The sequence below is a fragment of the Typopeltis vanoorti genome, chromosome 24 (assembly GCF_054136105.1).
Source record: "Typopeltis vanoorti isolate ZY-2024b chromosome 24, IOZ_Tvanoo_1.0, whole genome shotgun sequence".
NCBI classification, from domain to species: domain Eukaryota; kingdom Metazoa; phylum Arthropoda; class Arachnida; order Uropygi; family Thelyphonidae; genus Typopeltis; species Typopeltis vanoorti.
The window spans coordinates 22,484,648-22,507,982 of NC_143572.1; the positions used below are offsets into that span (position 1 = coordinate 22,484,648).

Genomic DNA, 23,335 nt, shown 5'->3' on the forward strand with positions numbered 1-23,335 from the left:
TTCAGCAAGCTGTAGCCTACGAGGCAACGGATATCTTCAAACATAAAAGACCAAAAGCTATTTTAACTTCCTGTAGCGACGCATAATCTTCATGTCCATTCAGGGCGAGCAAACTGCTCATAAAATTTTATCCTTACTGTAGCCGTAACAGATAGCGGGGAATATGAAAAAGCATCTTGCTTTACCCCTAAAGCCATTAATGTCAAATGTCAGTTCTTCAGAGAGGGGAGACATTCTGAGGAAATGATTGAGATTCGCTATTGACTTTTGTTGTGATCGGACGTGTTATTTTAGGCTGCACCTGATTGAATTTTATATAAGGGTTTTTGGGAAACACATTGCACTGGAATTAACACAGTCTGAAACCTACTGTCTCCCCCTCTGCATGAAAAATGCACGAGGTCTGATGGCCGTGTAGGCCCCACTCGCTATGAGGACCAGCGGTGGACGCGCGTTTTTCCAAACGCTTGGTTTTGCTGGCAGTGTTTTGTGGCTGTGGGATTCTCTTTGCGGGTAGACCACTGATTGAGTCTACGGGACATCTACACGGACTCATGGACCCACGATCTTAAACAGTGATTTTGCACCTCGTTTTCTCAGTATGAGTGGGGGTTGACGCTGACGCCCTGGTAGAGTCACTGGACAGAGGACTAGCCATAAATATACTGAAAAATATTCTCAAAAAATTTGAACTTAATTTTTACTCTATGTCGGGGGATGACGACGACAATGCTCCAGCAGATGAGAGGCGGGACTTGGTGATCTCCGCCCCCTCAGAATTCACGGAGGTCCGCGCGCGCAGAACCATGGCCTCCTGACCACCAAAATAGGATGGAATGGAAGAAGACGGTCCCTTTTCGGACTCCTCTGCCTCCACTAGAGAAAATTTACCTCCAGTTATACTGCGCGAAAAAAAAAAAAAGATGGATGTCTCTAAGGGCTACCATATCTAATCTACGGATCTCTTATAACTACGCAAAAAATGCCACTGACGGCATCAAGATTCAGCCCACCACAGTGATGGACTACCGAACTCACAGGAGAAATGAATGCCAGAGAAATGAATGCATTCAGTATCACAGCTTCTCAATTGGTTCAGAGAAAAAATCTGAAGGTGGTGCTCGGAAGAGTATCTGAAGACGTATCCACAGAAGCAGTAGCTGCTGATCTACACCATCAGGACCTATCTTATAGGCCAATCAGCCTCATCTCAAATTTGGGTAAAATTGCAGAGAAAGTTATTCTTACCAGACTCCAAGCCTCCGTACACAAGTCAAATATTCTTCCTAAAAAGCAGTTTGGATTTCGTCAATTCCATAGTAGCACCCAACAGATACATAGACTAGTCGAATATATCTCCATTGGTTACAATTGGCATCAATGCACTATGGCTGTTTTCCTTGACATAACCAGTGCATTTGATAAAATTTGGCATTTTGGATTACTGTATAAACTGATCTCAACTGGAATACCATTGGAAATGGTTCACCTAATTGACAGGGCGTATGCAAATCAAGATCAACGGTTCGGTATCAGCACAGAAACGTATCTTGGCTCGAGTCCCACAAGGATCCTTACTAGCACCGATTCTGTTTTCCATATACATATGTGATATCCCGCACAATCCATTGTTATCTATCATGGCCCTCTACGCAGAAGATACAGCAATACTAGCCAGATTTTTACAGCCACATTTCCAGAAGAGCATAGCCATGCTATTCACCAGAAGATCGATGCTTCCTAAAGGGAACATCTTCCTGTTTAACACAAAAATCCCGTGCCAAACAGAAGTCAAATACCTTGATGTACTACTGGACAGAAGGCTATCTTTCAGCTGCCATATCAAGGCTCTCTGTGTAAAGGCATCAAAAGCCATTGCTCAACTCTATTCTCTAATCAACAGGAACAGTAGACTAAACACCAGAATCAAACTGCTTATCTACAAACTGATGGTTCGTCCTATACTCACTTATGCTTCTCCGGCTTGGAGCCACACCGCTGGTACTAATATTCTCAAGTTACAACGAGTGCAAAATAAATGTCTGCGAATGATCCTAAACGCTCCGTGGTTCATGAGAAATGTGCAACTTCATCGAGACACAGATGTGCCCTATATTTACACTTTCTTGCAGACTGTAGCAACAAAGTTCCTTTCAAAAGCACCTGTACACCCCAACAAATTGGTTCAACTAACAGCAAACTACGACGTAACAGATTACTTCAAACATAAAAGACCAAAAGCCATCTTAAACTCCAATTCTGATGTTTAATCTTCAAGATCGCTCAGGGCGAGCTATTGGCTCATAAAATTTTCCACTCACTGTTTCCCTATCAGATAGCGGGGAGTATGAAAAGCTTTTTGCTTCACCCTTTATGTAAGAAATGTTACATTTTTTTTTTTTAATATGGTTTTTACGTATTTCGAAAACTTTGCTGTAAAGAGACTAAACAAACACTTTTTTCAAGCCTATCAATATTCCAATAAGCGGGGAAGGTGGTAATAGGGCTATTAATTTTCTCTACACAGTCTATATCTACTGCATGTCTTTTCTTGCCAGTCTGTCCGTTTGCAAGATGAAAACCGGAGTTTTTGGGAAGAAAAAACTCCACCGCTTCTGTATGTATATTTTCGTATATATTCAAATATAATTCTATATCATATAATCTTCCTACACACACACACACACACACACACACACACACACACACACACACACACACACACACACACACACACACACACACACACACACACACACACACACAACGTGTCATTCATTATTACGACAATTGAACTCAAATTTATTTTTTCAATTTTGTAACAATTTCTATCGCCGCTAATTAATTTTGCCACTAAAAATAACTTCTATTTAAACCGAAATTCAGTTGAACATTAAAATTTTAGCAAAGACTTCGAATGCTAAATTTAATTAAAGTTCTTAGTGTCAGAAGGGTGTTTTAGATTCGCACAGCAAGACCGAAACGGTAAAACCAATCACATAATGCATTTCATAGCTACAAAATCCACGTATAACAGGGAATCCAATCCATATCAACGTCCATCAATTTCGTTGTTGAAAAGTAATTAGGTTTTTGTAACAATTTTCATTGTTAAAAAATCCTGCGCAATCAATTTAATTGTTAAAAGTTCAACAATAAACAATAGAGATTGTTTATTATTTAAATTTTTGTTTTTTTTTATGTGTAAAAATGAAAACTACAATTTTATTTCACTAACACGTGACAAAGAAATATTCATTGTTTTGCGAATGGTAATGAAATAGACAATAAATATTCATTGTTTCTCATTCAAACATGATCTTTGTCGTTTACGACTTCATTCAGAATAAATATTTCACCTTTGACCACTTTACCATGAGCTCAATGGCCTTTGTTGTCTGTAGGTTATCCTGTTGGAGGAAGCGTGGGCCGAATTGTTCCTGCTGTGTGCCATCCAGTGGTGCATGCCCTTGGAGTCCAGCCCTCTCTTCACACCCACGGAACACATGAATGTCGGACTGCCCAATGGCAAAGCGTCGGTCACGTTGAGGGATGTGCGCATGCTCCAAGAGACGCTAGCTCGATTCAAGACTATTGGAGTAGACCCAGCGGAGTTCGCCTGCATGAAGGCCATCGTCCTCTTCAAAGCGGGTGAGTAGCAAAGGCGCGTGGCTTGATTGCATGTGCTTCTATTTTAATCCATTTAGACTATGATGTGTTTGGAAGATCATGTTTTTGTTTAAATTTCATTTTGTTTTTATTTTAATCTGTAATCGAAACAGGATTACAGATTCAAGAAAGATGGGATTACTCATGTAATCCATTGAACTATACAACAATGTTTACTTCTCCCCCCCCCTCCCATACGCAATTCTTCAGCCGAAAAAATGTGTACGGACACATCGAAATCACAATAATATTTTTTTTTTTCTTAGGGTGTGTGAGGGGGGGGGGTGGACTGCCTTCGATCATTTAATTCACGTGTTTTATTAAACTGCATTAAGTGCTGTTAAAAGTCTTTTTTTTTTTTTTTTTAACACACTCGTAAAATATATTTCGAACCAGTTGCTTGACCAAAGGGTTCAGATCTGGAATCTAAGAGAAATAAAAATGAAAATAATCTATTAATTGAATAATTATTTGAAAACATATTTAATTTTTCTCTTATTTAAATATATTTCGTAGAAAAAGTCTTATTAAAAAAAAAATATCTCAGCTTTTTTTTTTCTTAATATCAGAACTCATCTGAATTACAATTCCAAATACTTAAAGTAATTAACCAAATACGTTTGGATAATTGAATTTCGGAGAAAGAGATGTTCAGAAAGAGATGTTCAGGAAGAGATGTTCAGAAAGAGATGTTCAGGAAGAGATGTTCAGAAAAAGATGTTCAGGAAGAGATGTTCAGAAAGAGATGTTCAGGAAGAGATGTTCAGAAAAAGATGTTCAGGAAGAGATGTTCAGGAAGAGATGTTCAGAAAAAGATGTTCAGGAAGAGATGTTCAGGAAGAGATGCTTTGAATAGAAGCACTTTTTAATAAAAAAAAATTGCTTTCACGGGAAAATTATGTTCAAATTATTCCTTTCTGCGAATAGTCTCTGAAATTGTGTCAACTTTTCTGTATATATATATATATATAGTGGACGCTGTTTATTGTGATCACTTTGGGACAGTCGCTTTTCGATAACAATAATCGGTTGATAACATTAAGCAAAGAATGCAAAAAAATTGCATCATTTATTTGAATTTATTGTTATGAACAAATTTTTAATAAGCACAGCATTAAATTTATTTTAAAAACTGTGTTGTCTGTCGTAAATGAGGAAAGGGGAACCCCATACGAAATAAATAGATAAAAATTATTATTATTACCATTATTGGATATATAATGCTCCTCCAACCAATATATTAACATTGGTTGGAGGAGCTCCAAAAATATATGTTCTTCTATTCTTGTATTAGGTTCACTTTTTTCTGTTAGTTTAAAGTTCTCGTCGGAAGCAGCTTGACACATTTCCGACACTGTCACTGTAGTGACCACTTCAGCGTTGTTATCAATATCCAACCAAGTTTCAAATTCTTCTTTTGACATATCGTCTGGGGGTTTATCAAAAATTTCCTTTCTACGATTTTCGTATTCTCTGGAGGAAGGAGAATCAGAGTTTGTTTTAAAAAATCCATCTTTTTCAAAGCCGTTTTCAATAGTCTTTTCTGAGACTTGCTTCCATGACATTACTACCAAATGCAATGCATCAAGAAGGGAAATCTGTTTTGCACTTGCATCAGATTGGTCTTTTGTATAATCAAGTTCAGCTATAATTCTCGCACGAACTTTCCTGCGATAATAAGCTTGAAAAGCTCGTGTGATGACTTGGTCACGTGGTTGAATCAAAGTAAGAACATCAAAGTAAGAAGTGTGTGTGCAGTGGAGTTGTCTACTAACAAGACACTTTTTCGCTTTAATTTAGGATCCCACTTAACTAACCAATTGTTGAAAATGTCATCAGTCATCCAAGCATTTGCACTTGAACAGCAGTCAACAGGCAAACTTTTGACACCTTTAAAACAAAGAGGATTTTTACTTTTTCCAATCACTAGGAGCTCACCTTTCATATTAGCACAAGAAAGAACTGTCACTCGCTTTTTTGAAGATTTAAATTCTTTAGTACCTTCATTTGTAAACAAATAAGTATGCTCAGGCATTGCACGAAAATAGAGTCCTGTTTCGTCTGCATTGTAAACATCCTCGGGAGAATATTCAGCAATCATTTTTGGCCACTCGGTCTTAATCCACGCATTAGTTAAACTAAACGAAATTTTTAATGTCGATTGAACTTGAGTATCCTTACCAAATCGGGCTCTCTTCCGATCCATGTTCCCATTAGTAAGAGCTGAAGTTTCAATGTTTGGTCTATTTTTTTTTAAGATCTTACACAAGAGTGGTTGGGAAATTTTTTAAATGTACCAGCCACAGTTACTCTGACTCATTTTGGACAGCTTATCATAGCACTCCAAAATTCTTTGCTTTTCTTGAAAAGATAAAACTTGACGTTTTTTTACTTGGTATAACGCAAAGGGCTGTTTTAACGAGCAATTAAAATCAAATTCACTTACTGAAACAGAGCACGAAAATAAACTCGAAAAATCACAAGTAGACTGTATTTATACCCACTGCATTTGCTTGGAAGATTTAAGATTTGCGGAAGAATAAGATTAATGGAAAAATAACAAAAAAAAGTCCGATTTCGACAAATCTTCTTTTTCAAATTTTCTCCTGATTAACCCGTATTCCTTAGAATTCTAAGACGCAAAAGACCAAACATTCGTGGATTTTGGTAACAATAACCAAAACTTTGATTATAACAGAAGGATTATTTTTAATTCATTTTAAATTGTGTTTTGGAAGCAACTGATTTTGAGAGCAATAGCCGATTGGTGATAATATCCGCTATCAAAAGAAGCGGATTCTGCTCTATAGGGAACGGGTATTTCATTTTAAATGGCGGTCCAAAAATCCAATGTCCAAACAGGATTACGGGTTCGAGTAAGATGGGATTACTAATGCAATACATTGGAACTGTATAAGAATGTTTATTTTTTTCTTCCCCCCTACGTAATTCTTCACCCGAAAAAATGTGTAAAGACACATCGAATTTACATTATTATTTTCATTTCATATAATTTGAAATGACAATAATAATACTTTTTTTAGGGGGGGGGACTCTCTTCGATCATTTAATTCACGTCTTTTATTAAACTGCATTAAGAACTGTTAAGTCTTTTTGTTTTTTAACATACTCGTAAGAAATATTTCCAACTAGTTGTGTGTATTATTGTGGTTTAAATCTCGAATCTAAGGAAAATAACATCATGAAAATAATCTTTTCATTGAGTATTATTTGAAAACATATTTAATTTTTTCTTATTTAAATATATTTCGTAGAAAAAGTCTTATTAATCACCAACCTTTCGATTAACAGCCGAACGCTATCCGGTTCGCCCACGGAGTCATTTTAAATGCGATCTTGGTGGATTAGAAAGAAATATAATTTTACATGTTAATACAATTTTGTGTATGTGTGCGTGATCTATTCGCTCTTAGCTTAAAAAAATAGAAGGATTGGATAAAAAAAAAATTATTTGCTTTCATATGAAAATTATGTTGAAATGATCTCTTTCTGCGAATAGTCTCCGAAATTGTGTCAAACTTTTTTGATATTCTCGACATATTAATGTTTTTGGAGAACTTTCTTCATTCCGGGACTTGATCATCATTCGCTAAAAAAAATCTTGAAAGAAAGATCCTTAGGAAGAGAAAAAATTGAAGTTCTTCTTAACAGGTATTTAACCTATTACTAGCTCTTTGGAATTCGGTATTTTAGAATTCTAAAACAAAAGTGGTTTTATGTTGTTCGGATTCAGATTTTAATAATTATTAGATGAGAAGCCGATGACAAAAAAAAAAAAAAAAAAAAAAAAAAACAGAGGAAAATGTTGTATTAAGAATGTAATCACATCTTAAAATAAATTCTATCTATCCCTCTCGTCCGGGTTGAGTCCCCTCCTAATGAGGGGTTAGTGGCGAATTAATGCAGCCAGTAACTCTCCTCACCTCTGCTGCATCCCCTAAGGGCGATATTCATGACTGTATCCGTGTGAGTTCACGGGGTCGGTTTGCGGGATGAAAAACCCCAAATAAACTGGGGAAAAACCCTGCTGTCCACGCCCAAGACCGGCTAACTTGGCTATGGCTTAGGAAGATCCTTAAGCTTCTCACGTCGTCGACGGGAATCGAACCTAGGACTCTCCTTCCCCAAGCAGATGATTGCGAAGCGCAAAGCCACTAGGCTTATATATATATATAAGCAAAGGATGCAAAAAATTGCATCATTTATTTCAATTTATTGTTATAAACAACTTTTTAAAAAGCAACAGCATAAAATTTATTTTAAAAACTATGTTGTCTGTCGTAAATGAGGAAAGGGGAACCCCATAGGAAATAAATAAATAAAAATTATTATTAATAAAATTAGTACATGTCACGGAAACAAGTTTCTGAGACCACCTTCCATGTCATTGGTACCAAATGCAAGGCATCAAAAAGGGAAAACCTTTTTGCAATTGCATTTGCATCAGATTGGTCTTTTATCAGCTAAAATTCTCGCACAAATTCCCTGCAATAATAAGCTTTAAAAGCTCGTATGATGGGTCACATGGCAGAATTAACGATGTAGTGTTCGAAGGCAAGAAAATTACTTTGATGTTCTTTAACGAATTACTTGTTTGTGCACTTGTTTAGTTGACTACTAACAAGACGATTTTTCACTTTAATTTAAGATCCCACTTCACTAACCAATTGTTGAAAATGTCATCAGTCATCCAAGCATTTGCACTTGAACAGTAGTCAACAGGCAAACTTTTGACACCTTTAAAACAAAGAGGATTTTTACTTTTGCCAATTACTAGGAGCTCATCTTTCATATTAGCGCAACAAAGAACTGACACTCGCTCTTTTGAAGATTTAAATTCTTTAGTACTTTCATTTGTAAACAAATAAGTATGCTCAGGCATTGCATGAAAATAGAGTCCTGTTTGCATCGTAAATATCCTCGGGAGAATATTCAGCAATCATTTTTGGCCACTCGGTCTTAATCCACGCATCAGCTGATAAAAAATCAGCACTTTTCTCTTTACAATGAATACGCTTGTAAACAAGATTCTCTCGCTTTTTCTACCTTTTAAACCATTCATCAGCTGCGGTGAAATTTTCTTTGCTCATTGTTTTTGCAAGTAAAGGCCCATTAATCGAAGCATTCTTTTCACGAACATTATTAAATCAAATTTTTAATGTCGATTAAACTTGAGTATCCTTTCCAGATCGGGCTCTCCTCCGATCCATGTTCTCATTAGTAAAAGCCGAAGTTTCAATGTTTGATCTGTTTTTTTTTTTTTAAGATCTTACACAAGAGTGATTGGGAAATTTTTTAAATGTACAGGCCGCAATTACTCTGACTATTTTGGACAACTTATCAGAGCACTCCAAAATACTTTGCTTTTCTTGAAAAGATAAATCTTGACGTTTTTTTACTTGCTTCTACCATAACGCAAAGAGCTGTTTTAAAAAGCACTCAAAGTCAAATTCACTTACTGAAACAGAGCACGAAAATAAACTCGAAAAATCACAAGTAGACTGTATTTATACCCACTGCATTTGCTTGGAAGATTTAAGATTTGCGGAAGAATGGGATTAATGGAAAATTAACAAAAAAGTTGGATTTGGACAAATGTTCTTTTTTCAAATTTTCTCTTCATTAACCCTTATTTCTTATTCTGAGTTTTCATTTCTTATTCTTAATCTCTTATTCTGAGACGCAAAAGGCCAAACATTCGTGGATTTTGGTAACAATAACCAAAACTTTGATTATAATAGAAGGATTATTTTTAATTCATTTGAAATTGTGTTTTGGAACACTGATTTTGATAGCAATAGCCGATTGATGATAATATCCGCGATCAAAAGAAGCGGATTCTGCTCTATAGGGAATGGGTATTTCATTTTAAATGGCGGTCCAAAAATCCAATGTCCAAACAGGATTACGGGTTCAAGAAAGATGGGATTACTAATGTAGTCCCTTCAAATGTTTCCTTTTTTATCCCCCTCCAATACGTAATTCTTCATCGAAATTAATGTGTATGGACACATCGTATTTACATCATTTCATATAATTTGAAATGATAATAGTAATTTTTTTTTGGGGGGGGGGAGGGGAGGGCTCTCTTCGATCATTTAATTCACGTCTTTTATTAAACTACATATTAAGAACTATTATAAGCATATTTTTAGCACACTCGTAAGAAATATTTCCAACCAGTTGTGTATTATTTGACCAAAGGGTTTCAGATTCCCCATTTGACCTTTGTTCACTCTGGAATCTAAGAGAAATAATTTCATGAAAATAATCTTTTTATTGAGCATTATTTAAAAACATATTTCATTTTTTTTTTTTTTTTCCTCAGTTCATCTGAATTTCAATTCCAACTACTTAAGCACCGTTTGGACCATTGAATTTCGGAGGAAGAGATGTTCGAACAAGACAGCTCTGAATTTCTATTAATATAATTTTACATCTTAATGCAATTTTGTGTGTGTGTGTGTGTGTGTGTGTGTGTGTGTGTGTGAGCTGTCGTCGTTAAGAATATTTGCTCTTATCTTAGAAAATGGTAGTATTTTTTTTAATAAAAAATTGCTTTTTGATTGGCAAAATTTCATTGGCAAAATCAGAAGATTTTGAAAATTAGCGGAAATTAGCGGATCGTCATTCGCCAATTAAAGTGTAGTTAACCGAAAGGTTGGTGGTTCAAATCCACCTGGGGGCGATAACGTTTCGTTTCTTTTATATTTTTTTTTCTTATTAGGTTAGACATGCCCCATGCATCCCCGCCTAAATGGCAATGCCTTTAAGTAATAAAGCAAAGCCGAAAAAAAGATTCATTCAAGAAAGACGGGAGGATGCAACAGTTCCATTTGGACTGATCTCATGATAATAATGATCCTGTTGGTTTTGTCTGCTATCACTGAAAATTAGGTTGTTATTATTATTGGAAAATATTTGAAATTATTAAAAAAAAACAAAACTGTGCATTGAAAATGAGTTGTTAGTTAGAACGAAGCTGGTTCCTTCGTAACCAGAAAAGCAAAGAGTACAAAAAAAAAAAAAAAAAAAAAATTCAATGAGATAACATCTCAAGGTGGCCATTGAGAGATCTCCCCCCCCCCACACACACACAAGAAAAAAAAAACGTTACTTAGTACTTTTCTTTAATTTCCTACTCATAACATCAGCATCTTCGGAACCCAATGTTTAAAATTTAACAAAACCAAAAAAAAAAAAAAAAAAAAATTTTTTTTTTTTACTAAAACTCTTCAGTCGCCTCCGGGTTACTTCGCACCACCAACCTTTCCGTTAACAGCCGAACGCACTAACCGGTTGCGCCACTTATTTATTTATTTATTTTATTAACAAGTGTTGCAATTACTTACATCATAATGAATTATATAAACCATATGTACATCGAAATAAGATTGTTATGCCATCGTTTCAATCGAAGTTTCACTCGTTATATTACGATGTTGTTCATAACTTGCTGTTCACTTACAATGTTCTGACTCCCTTTAAGGAGAGTCTCATAACTGGCAGTTACACGTACATCACTTTCTATTGCATTAAGTTGAGGTATTTTTCAGCTTTGTTAGTTTTCCCCACCGCCCCCTCTCAGTTCGGTTTAAGACACTGTTTTTTCTTTAAGGAATGCCTTGTAAATTATATTTACATACCATATATATCATATTATTATATATATTTAACAAACTGTATATTGTACAAAATAAATTATATATACACCATCTGTACAGCGAAATAACATTCATATACAGAATTTCTTCTATTTTATTACAAGCAGGACCGTGAGATGCGGTGATTGATTCATTCAATCCAATACCCTTGGAGGGTAATGGATGGCAATGCTGTAGCTAATGAAGTTCTAACTGAGGCTCGGCTATTGCTGTTACCCTCCTGCCATGATCAGAGCTTTAATAATAGCTCAGTAACACCTTATCCCTCCACTGTCCTCTACAGATAACGGGGAAGATGAAAAGCATTCTTGCTTCGCCCCTTTAAGCCAGTCCTTATATAAGGATAGTATTCCTTAAAAAGTCCTTTTTAGGACTTCCAGGGTAACAAATGGCAATGCTGTAGCCAATGAAGTTTTAACTGAGGCTCGGCTATTGCCGTTACCCAGCCATGACTGGAGCTTTTTAGCTCAATAACACTCCATGCACACAGATTATCTTCATTCAGATGACGGGATAAAGAGTCAAGGACTCAGTCCATCGCCCAGTTCTTATAAGAACTATAAGATTACAAGCAGCTGTTATAGTCATATACGTAGCTGTCACCTAATTAGTTTTTCTTTTCGTTTTTTTTTTCTGCTAAATATGAAGCACTGAGTTCGCTGTTTCCGTTGAGATAGGGGATCACCCATTTTCCTGCGGTGGCCTATCTGTTCCACGTGATTCAGGCGCTGTTTCTTCGGATGGAAGTGGGGAGCTAGGAGTTTTTCTTCCGATGTGCCTAATTTACACTGGGGAGTGATGATGGTGGTTGGATGGATTGCTCGTCTGATGTAAGGTTGGAGGTTAAGTGTGTCCATTCCCCCCCCCCCCCCACCCCCCCCCCCCCCCACCCCCCCCCCCCCCCACCCCCCCCCCCCCCCACCCCCCCCCCCCCCCACCCCCCCCCCCCCCCACCCCCCCCCCCCCCCACCCCCCCCCCCCCCCACCCCCCCCCCCCCCCACCCCCCCCCCCCCCCACCCCCCCCCCCCCCCACCCCCCCCCCCCCCCACCCCCCCCCCCCCCCACCCCCCCCCCCCCCCACCCCCCCCCCCCCCCACCCCCCCCCCCCCCCACCCCCCCCCCCCCCCACCCCCCCCCCCCCCCACCCCCCCCCCCCCCCACCCCCCCCCCCCCCCACCCCCCCCCCCCCCCACCCCCCCCCCCCCCCACCCCCCCCCCCCCCCACCCCCCCCCCCCCCCACCCCCCCCCCCCCCCACCCCCCCCCCCCCCCACCCCCCCCCCCCCCCACCCCCCCCCCCCCCCACCCCCCCCCCCCCCCACCCCCCCCCCCCCCCACCCCCCCCCCCCCCCACCCCCCAAACATAAGAACAAGAACGCGAAGAAAGAATATCTCTCTCCCATTATCCAAAAAAAAAAAAAAAAAAAAAAAAAAAAAAAAAAAAAATGGAGGATATTGATTACCATTTAGAAAAGCGCGTTTATCTATCTGAGCAACACAGTTTCAAAAATGCATCAATTTGTTTCGCACACCACCTTCTCCTGTTAGGCTTCCGGCAGTTATCGGAGTAACAAATTGCATTTGTCCAAAAGCAGAACATTACTCCCAGAATGCCACAGTCCTCTCATCTTCTTGGAAACAAAATAATGACATTTAAATAACCTGATGAGTTCCAATCGTACTGTAGCAGGAAGGGCCTCACCTGAAGAATATGTACGGTAGGTTTCCAGTTAACACCATCAATTGCAGATGTGGACATTTACCACAGACTGGACTCGACAGGAGACGCATTTTCTCCAAGTGTCCTTCATGCTATGAGGATCGTGAACCGATTATCTCAGTCTATATCGATGATGCTCTTTCATTGGAAAGGCTTGAGTTTAAATCCCGTGTAGGACGTGAAAAACTTTTATAAAGGATTTTCCAACTGAAAACTCGGGCTGTTCATTGATGAAACTAAGAAAATGTGTCAGAAAATACACACAACTTGCAAATATTGGAGACGTTGCAGACAGGATCCTATCAGAGCACTGGTGTAATGTTTGGTTTCTATGAAGCGATAGGCTATTCAACTCCACCCGCTAATGTAAAAGAAGATTTGTGGAAGTTAAGTAAAACCGTTATTCTAATTTTTTTTCCTTAAATTTTTCTTATTTACAAACACTTTATAAAGTAATCCCAAAACATGTTGCTCATTACGTCGATTTGTGATGTTAGAAAAAAAAAAAAAAAAAAAAGGAGTCGATTAGGAGATACCAAATTTGTGGTAATGTGGTGCAGACTGCCTGCTTTATGCATTGCTCATCAAGAAGAGATAAAGTTTTGTTATTTCTTATTAAAGTTAGAAGCTTGGGCTTCGCTTTAATTCGATGACAACCATAGCAACGAAGACGAACTCAAAGCAGTTAGCTCAGTTAGCCCACCTGGCTATCATTTTATACACTGGGTTCTACTCCTTTGAGTTTCGTGTTTTATTATTATTATTATTATTATTATTATTATTATTATTATTATTATTATTATTATTATTATTAATCTTAAATGAAGAGAACCCATAGTTTAACGCTGAGGAATGGTAGACATCAGAAGCCTCCGTGGCGCAATCGGTTAGCGCGTTCGGCTGTTAACCGAAAGGTTGGTGGTTCGAATCCACCCGGGGGCGATGATCCTTTTTTAACCCTTAATATATTTAAGCTTTTTCGCTTTAACTGCGATAGGAAGTTAACGAACAAAGAAACGTCGAGAACTTGAATGCAGGTTCCAAAAAGACGGTTTTATGAAGTGGTTCCACTTGAACTGATTCCTAAAAACAAATCTTCTCGCCGTTGTATTCATTCTCGTTTTCCCGACAACGGTTTCTACTCGCCTAAGAATTAAAGTGAGACAAGTGTCTGGATTTTAGAATATTTCACATTCGTCCCGCATTTCTGCAGGAGCACTTTCAAAATTGGAATCTTTCCTGTTCCTTCTTGTGCACAATCAGTATCATGAAGAGCAAACAGTTCTATAGAAATCCCTGAAGTTCTGCTGTAAACATAAGGCAGGAAAAAAGGTAATTGATGAAAACAAAACGATGACTATTGTCTACTACTTTTAAAATTCCGTTTTTCTAAAACATAATTTGGATAGTACACTGCTTATAGGAACAAAAGGTAGTTTCCAAAATGTGCACAAAGTATCTCCACCCTACCATACTTGCACAAATCCACTTCTCTGCTTCTTTAGCCTCTGCCTAGAAGCGTATTTTGGAGTAATAAATTACCTGTCCAAAGGTAAAATTACCCCCGGGATATACTATGAAGTATTTAATTCTGTATTTAATTTTGTATTTAATTTTGCGATCATTTCATTCTCGCATAGATCAGGTGCTACCCTTTCAAAGCATTTTGAAAATTCATCAAACGAAAGAGTTCGCTGGAAAAGGCCAAACTGAATATCACACTTTTTATTAACCAAAGTCATGTACCAAAGTTTTAGCGAGAACCATTTGCCTAAAAAAAAAAAAGAGAGAGAGAGAAAGAGAGAGAGATATGCTGAGTATGTTCTACTAGCGAGGTTGCTGTCATCACCGACTTGTCTCTACAGGTTTGATGGAAGTATTGAACCATCTGGACTCCGTGGCGCAATCGGTTAGCGCGTTCGGCTGTTAACCGAAAGGTTGGTGGTTCGAATCCACCCGGAGGCGATGAAGTTATTCATTTTTTTTAATAAGTTAATCGATTAGCATTCAATTACTTACGAATTTTAGATGACCAGGTTTAGTTTAGGAAGATGAGATTATGGAACGATTCTGTTTTGTTTCTACCAGTTCAGAAATTAAATACAAAGATTCATTGGAACTCTAGAATATTTGTCTTTCTCAAAGCAATACTATTGGAAACTGTAGTCTTTCTTGCTCTTCACGGTTATTGCGAACCGATTCTATATGGGTGTGCAGAACTTCGCTGTTTCTTAGGCTTTGACCTCCAGCAGTTTTGTAGCAACAAATTACACCTGTCCAACAGCAGAATTACTTCTGTTATACGACAACACTTTATGTTCAACTATGCGGAGATTTCGTTATTTGAAAACAGATATCCTGACCATTAGCAACAGTAACAAATGGCGTACGACAATATTGAACTGGTCTGGCTAAGAACTGCTACGATTGGACGCTGCTAATGGTAGCATATTCAGTAACCAGATGCAGTTTGAAAATACCTTGGCCGAAGGGATCCTACTCACACCACCAACCTTTCGGTTAACAGCCGAATGCGCTAATCGAATTGCGCCACGGAGGCTTCATGTCAGCATACGCTTAGTGTTTCATGTTTCACAAATCTTATAATTCATTATCATAGAGGGACAGTCTTGGCGAGCGTTAACCATTTTTCGAGTGAATGTGAACTCGCGATCGTTTTCAAATGTCTCTAAAATGCGTTGATTTCATTATAGTCTACACCAGTTTCTAAAAATGACAATATCGCAACCATATTGACATGAATATCCTTTCTTGTAGATGCTTATTTGAACTAAATTGATCATAATTGGACATAAAGTGCTGTCTTATAACAGAAGCAATTCTGCTATTGGCCAAGTGCAATTGATTACTACAAAAAATGCTGGAGATCACAGCGAAGTTCTGCACACATGTAGGATCGGTTCGCAACAACCGTGAAGAGCAAGAAAGAGTACAGTTTCCAATAGTATTTCTTTGAGAAAGACTGGCAGTCTTTCAAATATCCTAGTTTGATGCTTGCTTGTATTTAATTTTTGAACGGGGAGAAATGATTAAAACGGAACAGCTTCTTACTCATCATACTCAGTAATTGAAGGCTAATTGATTAACTTACATAAAAAAAAAAAGAAAAGAAGGAACATGCTTACCACCCCCAGGTGGATTCGAACCACCAACCTTTCGGTTAACAGCCGAATGCGCTAACCGGTTGCGCCACGGAGGCCGGTTTTGTCCAAAAACTCCAAGAAACTTATAGATTAATTATAATATAAATTATAATTAATCTATAGGGGGGATTTAGTAGTCGATTTGTGAATACATACTACGCATCGCATGCAACCTATGACTGAGCATCTGCAATGATCGCTAATTTAAATAAGTATAGAAATAGAAGACACGACACAACATAAAAAAAAAAAGAATTTTAATTAGGAAATGATTTTTGCAAAATTTTCTAGTGTTTTTTTTTTTTTTTTTTCAGTTTTCTTCATTTCCAAAGAAATACTACTTATAACCGTAGTGTTCTGTCCTGTGCACAATCAATATCTCCTATATCAGAAGATGAAGGGCAACAGTTTATGATGGAATAAACATAAGAACAAGAACGCGAAGAAAGAATATCTCTCTCCCATTATCCAAAAAAAAAAAAAAATGGAGGATATTGATTACCATTTAGAAAAGCGCGTTTATCTACCTGAGCACCACAAAAATGCATCAATTTGTTTCGCACACCACCTTCTGCTGTTAGGCTTCCGGCAGTTATGGGAGTAACAAATTGCATTTGTCCAAAAGCAGAACATTACTCCCAGAATGCCACAGTCCTCTCATCGTGTTGGGAACAAAATAATGACATTTAAATAACCTGATGAGTTCCAGTCGTACTGTAGCAGGAGGGACCTCACCTGAAGAATATGTACGGTAGGTTTCCAGTTAACACCATCAATTGCAGATGTGGACATTTACCACAAACTGGACTCGACAGGAGACGCGTTTTCTCAAAGTGTCCTTCATGCTATGAGGATCGTGAACCGATTATCTCAGTCTATATCGATTATGCTCTTTGATTGGAAAGGCTTGAGTTTAAATCCCGTGTAGGACGTGAAAAACTTTTATAAAGGATTTTCCAACTGAGAACTCGGGCTGTTCATTGATGAAACTAAGAAAATGTGTCAGAAAATACACACAACTTGCAAATATTGGAGACGTTGCAGACAGGATCCTATCAGAGCACTGGTGTAATGTTTGGTTTCTATGAAGCGATAGGCTATTCAACTCCACCCGCTAATGTAAAAGAAGATCTGTGGAAGTCAAGGAAAACCGTTATTCTAATTTATTTTTCCTTAAATTTTTCTTATTTACAAACACTTTACAAAGTAATCCCAAAACATGTTGCTTATTACGTCGATTTGTGATGTTAGAAAAAAAAAAAAAAGGAGTCGATTAGGAGATACCAAATTTGTGGTAATGTGGTGCAGACTGTCTGCTTTATGCAATGCTCATCAAGAAGAGATAAAGTTTTGTTATTTCTTATTAAAATTAGAAGCTTGGACTTCGCTTTAATTCGATGACAACCATAGCAACGAAGACGAACTCAAAGCAGTTAGCCCACCTGGCTATCATTTTATACACTGGGTTCTACTCCTTTGAGTTTCGTGTTTTATTATTATTATTATTATTATTATTATTATTATTATTATTATTATTATTATTATTATTATTATTAATCTTAAATGAAGAGAACCCATAGTTTAACGCTGAGGAATGGTAGACATCAGAAACCTCTGTGGCGCAACCGGTTAGCGCGTTCGGCTGTTAATCGAAATGCTGGTGGTTCGAATCCCCCCGGAGGCGATGATCATTTTTTTAACCCGAAATATATTTAAGCTTTTTCGCAAGTTTCATTTACGTATTCTTATTTTAAGCTATCCAGGTTTGGTTTAGAGATACATATGTACTTTTTTATTCTCACTTTAACTGCGATACGAAGTTAACGAACAAAGAAATATCGAGAACTTGAATGCAGGTTCCAAAAAGACGGTTTTATGAAGTGGTTCCACTTGAACTGATTCCTAAAAACAAATCTTCTCGCCGTTGTATTCATTCTCGTTTTCCCGACAACGGTTTCTACTCGCCTAAGAATTAAAGTGAGACAAGTGTCTGGATTTTAGAATATTTCACATTCGTCCCGCATTTCTGCAGGAGCACTTTCAAAATTGGAATCTTTCCTGTTCCTTCTTGTGCACAATCAGTATCATGAAGAGCAAACAGTTCTATAGAAATCCCTGAAGTTCTGCTGTAAACATAAGGCAGGAAAAAAGGTAATTGATGAAAACAAAACGATGACTATTGTCTACTACTTTTAAAATTCCGTTTTTCTAAAACATAATTTGGATAGTACACTGCTTATAGGAACAAAAGGTAGTTTCCAAAATGTGCACAAAGTATCTCCACCCTACTTGCACAAATCCACTTCTCTGCTTCTTTAGCCTCTGCCTAGAAGCGTATTTTGGAGTAATAAATTACTTGTCCAAAGGTAGAATTACCTCCGGGATATACTATGAACTATTTAATTCTGTATTTAATTTTGTATTTAATTTTGCGATCATTTCATTCTCGCGTAGATCAGATGCTACCCTTTCAAAGCATTTTGAAAATTCATCAAACGAAAGAGTTCGCTGGGAAAGGCCAAACTGAATATCAGACTTTTTATTAACCAAAGTCATGTACCAAAGTTTTAGCGAGAACCATTTGCCTAAAAAAAAAAAAAAGAGAGAGAGAGAGAGAGATGCTGAGTATGTTCTACTAGCGAGGTTGCTGTCATCACCGACTTGTCTCTACAGGTTTGATGGAAGTACTGAACTATCCGGCCTCCGTGGCGCAATCGGTTAGCGCGTTCGGCTGTTAACCGAAAGGTTGGTGGTTCGAATCCATCCGGAGGCGATGAAGTTATTCTTTTTTTTAATAAGTTAATCGATTAGCATTCAATTACTTACGAATTTTAGATGACCAGGTTTAGCTTAGGAAGATGAGATTACGAAACGATTCTTTTTTGTTTCTACCAGTTCAGAAATTAAATACAAAGATTCATTGGAACTCTAGAATATTTGAAAGACTACCAGTCTTTCTCAAAGCAATACTATTAGAAACTGTAGTCTTTCTTGCTCTTCACGGTTATTGCGAACCGATTCTATATGTGTGTGCAGAACTTCGCTGTTACTTAGGCTTTGACCTCCAGCAGTTTTGTAGCAACAAATTACACCTGTCCAACAGCAGAATTACTTCTGTTATACGACAGCACTTTATGTTCAACTATGCGGAGATTTCGTTATTTGAAAACAGATATCCTGACCATTAGCAACAGTAAAAAATGGCGTACGACAATGTTGAACTGGTCTCGCTAAGAACTGCTACAATTGGACGCTGCTAATGGCAGCATATTCAGTAACCAGATGCAGTTTCAAAATACCTTGGCCGAAGGGATCCTACTCACACCACCAATCTTTCGGTTAACAGCCGAATGCGCTAACCGAATTGCGCCAAGGAGGCTTCATGTCAGCATACTCTTAGTGTTTCATGTTTCACAAATCTTATAATTCATTATCATAGAGGGACAGTCTTGGCGAGCGTTAAACATTTTTAGAGTGAATGTTAACTCGCGATCGTTTTCAAATGTCTCTAAAATGCGTTGATTTCATTATAGTCTACACCAGTTTCTAAAAATTACAATATCGCATACCATATTGACATGAATATCCTTTCTTGTAGATGCTTATTTGAACTAAATTGATCATAATTGGACATAAAGTGCTGTCGTATAACAGAAGCAATTCTGCTATTGGCCAAGTGCAATTGATTACTACAAAAAATGCTGGAGATCACAGCGAAGTTCTGCACACGTGTAGGATCGGTTCGCAACAACCATGAAGAGCAAGAAAGACTACAGTTTCCAATAGTATTTCTTTGAGAAAGACTGGCAGTCTTTCAGATATCCTAGTTTGATGCTTATTTGTATTTAATTTTTGAACGGATAGAAATGATTAAAACGGAACAGCTTCTTACTCATCATACTCAGTAATTGAAGGCTAATCGATTAACTTAAATAAAAAAAAAAAAGAAAATGCTTACCGCCCCCGGGTGGATTCGAACCACCAACCTTTCGGTTAACAGCCGAACGCGCTAACCGATTGCGCCACGGAGGCCGGACGGATCGAAGACTCCATAAAACCTACAGATTAATTATAATATAAAGTCTTCTAAGTGCATGTTTCTAAACTGTAGCAATAAGTTAAATATAGTCTTGTTAAGAACCTTAATATGTTTTCTTTCTAAGGATCATTCTTGCAAAACTTCTTTACCGAATGATGGTAGGACATTGAAGTTGTTGCAGATGATTGCAATTTGAGTGTGTAGACTATAATGAAATCAACGCAATTAATACACGTTTGAGAACAAGTTGAAAACAATCGAGAGCTGGCATTCAATGTAACCTTCTAAAATGTTTAACACTCGCCAAGACTGTCTCTGCATGATAACGAACTTGTTATCATACAGGGACATCCACTTTTAAACGTGGAAGTATTCATAAGGTTTCACATCGAAACCTTTCAACATTTGGGAAAGGGAATACCGCTGTTTATGACCGGTCATAAAAATTGCCTGCAAGCGGATTATAACAATGGGCGACGTATCCTCTGTTTCTCAAAACTGAAGGAAATAAACCTGGAAATATTCATGAATTATCGTTCATTTTCACACATCGAAATCTTTCAACAATCGGGAAAGAGAATACCGCCGTTTATGACCGATCATAAAAATTCCCTGCAAGATTACAACAATGGGTGGCGTATTCTCTGTTCTCAAAACTGAAAGAAATAGCATCTGTATTGCAAATGATAGTGACCAATCAGCAAGGAAGTATAAAGAAAGTAGTGTGTCTCCAAACCAAGGCAGCATTCTTATGGAAGATTTTTTAAGAATGTAAATTTTAATTCAGCTTAATAAAAGAAGTAAAAAACATTATCGTAAGAAATGAAAAAAAATCCATTTCTTAATCTCATTCTTGTGTAGCGAAGTCTTGTGTTGCGATTTAGTATCGCAATAACCTCAAGCCGTTTTAGCGTTTTCTGTTTCTTTCTGATTTTATGCTAAAATGATGTAATTATAGAGTGGAAAAAAACAAGAAGAAATCATTCCAATTTCAAATAATTTTGTTAAGACAATTACAAAAAAACGGTTCAAGTTATAGCAAGAAACATCAAAATGTAGTAATTATCATTTATTGTTATCATATATTTATAATAATTATTATTATCATTGCAAATGATAATAATGATTTTCATTTGATGGTAAAAGTCTCCTGGTATTCAACAGGATCCTTCTGCTAAGTACATTTGAAACTTCACCTGGTTACTGAATAAGCTGCCATTATCAATGTCCAAATGTAGCTTCTTGGCGAGATCAATTCAACATTGTCGTTGTTGCTAATGGTCAGGATATTTACCCTAATACCAAATGAAGAAATCTCCGCATAATTGGACATAAAGTGCTGTCGTATAACAGAAGTAATTCTGCTGTTGGACAGGTGTAATTTGTTGCTACAAAACTGCTGGAGGTCAAAGCCTAAGTAACAGCGAAGTTCTGCACACACACACACACACACACACACACACACACACACACACACACACACACACACACACACACACACACACACACACACACACACACACACACACACACACACACACACATATATATAGAATCGGTTCGCAATAACCGTGAAAGAGCAAGAAGGACTACAGTTTCCAATAGTATTGCATTGGGAAAGAGTGGCAGTTTTCCCAATATCCTGGAGTTTTGATGCTTGTTTGTATTTAATTTTTGAACTGGTAGAAATGGTTAAAATGGTAAAGCTTCATATTTATGGTATTCAGTAATTGAAGGCTAATCCGAATTAGCTTACATAAAAAGAAAGGAGAAAGTAAAAAAAAAAAAAAAAAAAGAAATATCCTTATCGCCCTCGGGTGGATTCGAACCACCAACCTTTCGGTTAACAGCCGAACGCGCTAACCAATTGCGCCACGAAGGCCTTATAGTTGGGTATTATTGTTTAATGAATTCATGAGAACTTTTCTTTCTCTAAATATCAAGAAAACTTTTCAAAAGAAATCGCTTCATATTGAAGATAATGAAAACATTAATAAATTCACATTGTACTCAATTCTGTGTGTGTGTGTGTGTGTGTGTGTGTGTGGTCCCCGTAGTGCAATAGGCTAGCACATTCAGCCAACCAAAAGGTTGATGGCTGGAATCCACCCGGTAGATTCCAGCCAGCCTTGGAACTACGTATGGGGGACTTCAACTTTACATCATCAAATGGAAGTCGTTATTTTCATTTCAAATAATAATAATAATAATAATAATAATAATTTCTTGTGTTTTTATATAATCTTTGTACTTGAGTGTTACTGGGTGAATTTTTTAGTCTTTTCCATAGATTTTCCTTTTCAGCAATACTATTTAGAATGTCACCATTTATCCATGGATGATTGTCTGTTTGTCGCCTCGTTTGTGTAGGCTTTGTTGCTTTTTTGTATATTTTTGCGAACTTTAGTTGGACGTTCTCATATAAAGTTAGAGGATCATTTATTTTAAGTAGGGAATTCCAGTCTGTATTTTTTACAAGGTTATCGACAATGCTCTTTAGTATGATCGAGTTTTGTCGACTTTTGTGGTGGTGGTGGTGGTGGAAAGGGAGGGGGGGGGGTAGGTAACGTAATAAAACGAAGTTGAGACAAAATAGTGATCGTCAATTTTGACGTTAATTACTGTTGATGCGTATGTAGGGATGGGAGCCTGTATGTTGATATGATCAATGCATGATTGTGTTAGTGAGTTATTGAGTATTTCTTCTCTTGTTGGGGAGTTAATGGTAGGGTTTATGTTGTACTGACTTAGTATATCAAGATATGTGTTAGTGGTTGAAGAAGCGTGGTCAAGCGTATTTATGTTAATGTCTCCTATTAGGATGAGACATGGTTTTTATTATACTTGGTTCGATGCCGCTTAACCATGCTTCTAACTCATGCAGAAAGCTGAGTGGATTATTATCTGGGGGTCTGTATATTATGTTTATTGTGTATTTGATGCAATTTGTGATATCCGAAATTAGTGTTCGAAGTGAGTTTGTTTTTCTGTCACATTATATTTTTCTTTGATAAATGCCACGATGCCACCTCCTCTTTTGTTTGGTCTGCATAAGTTG

General features: G+C 37.5%; 1 protein-coding gene and 6 non-coding genes across 7 annotated transcripts in view; 4 read left to right on the forward strand and 3 right to left on the reverse strand.

Moving 5' to 3' along the window:
• LOC150092996 (photoreceptor-specific nuclear receptor-like) overlaps window positions 1-23,335 on the forward strand; it is a 119,739-nt gene that overhangs the window by 72,881 nt on the left and 23,523 nt on the right. The window contains exon 6 of the mRNA XM_090414125.1: window positions 3,405-3,651. Coding sequence (XP_090270251.1) covers window positions 3,405-3,651 — 247 coding nt within the window. The remainder of the gene's footprint in view (window positions 1-3,404; window positions 3,652-23,335) is intronic.
• On the forward strand, window positions 13,943-14,016 carry TRNAN-GUU (transfer RNA asparagine (anticodon GUU)). The gene has a single exon. It is a non-coding gene; the product is annotated as a tRNA-Asn (tRNA).
• Window positions 14,966-15,039, forward strand: TRNAN-GUU (transfer RNA asparagine (anticodon GUU)). The gene has a single exon. It is a non-coding gene; the product is annotated as a tRNA-Asn (tRNA).
• Window positions 16,221-16,294, reverse strand: TRNAN-GUU (transfer RNA asparagine (anticodon GUU)). Its single transcript has one exon. It is a non-coding gene; the product is annotated as a tRNA-Asn (tRNA).
• Window positions 18,938-19,011, forward strand: TRNAN-GUU (transfer RNA asparagine (anticodon GUU)). The gene has a single exon. It is a non-coding gene; the product is annotated as a tRNA-Asn (tRNA).
• On the reverse strand, window positions 20,197-20,270 carry TRNAN-GUU (transfer RNA asparagine (anticodon GUU)). The gene has a single exon. It is a non-coding gene; the product is annotated as a tRNA-Asn (tRNA).
• Window positions 22,086-22,159, reverse strand: TRNAN-GUU (transfer RNA asparagine (anticodon GUU)). The gene has a single exon. It is a non-coding gene; the product is annotated as a tRNA-Asn (tRNA).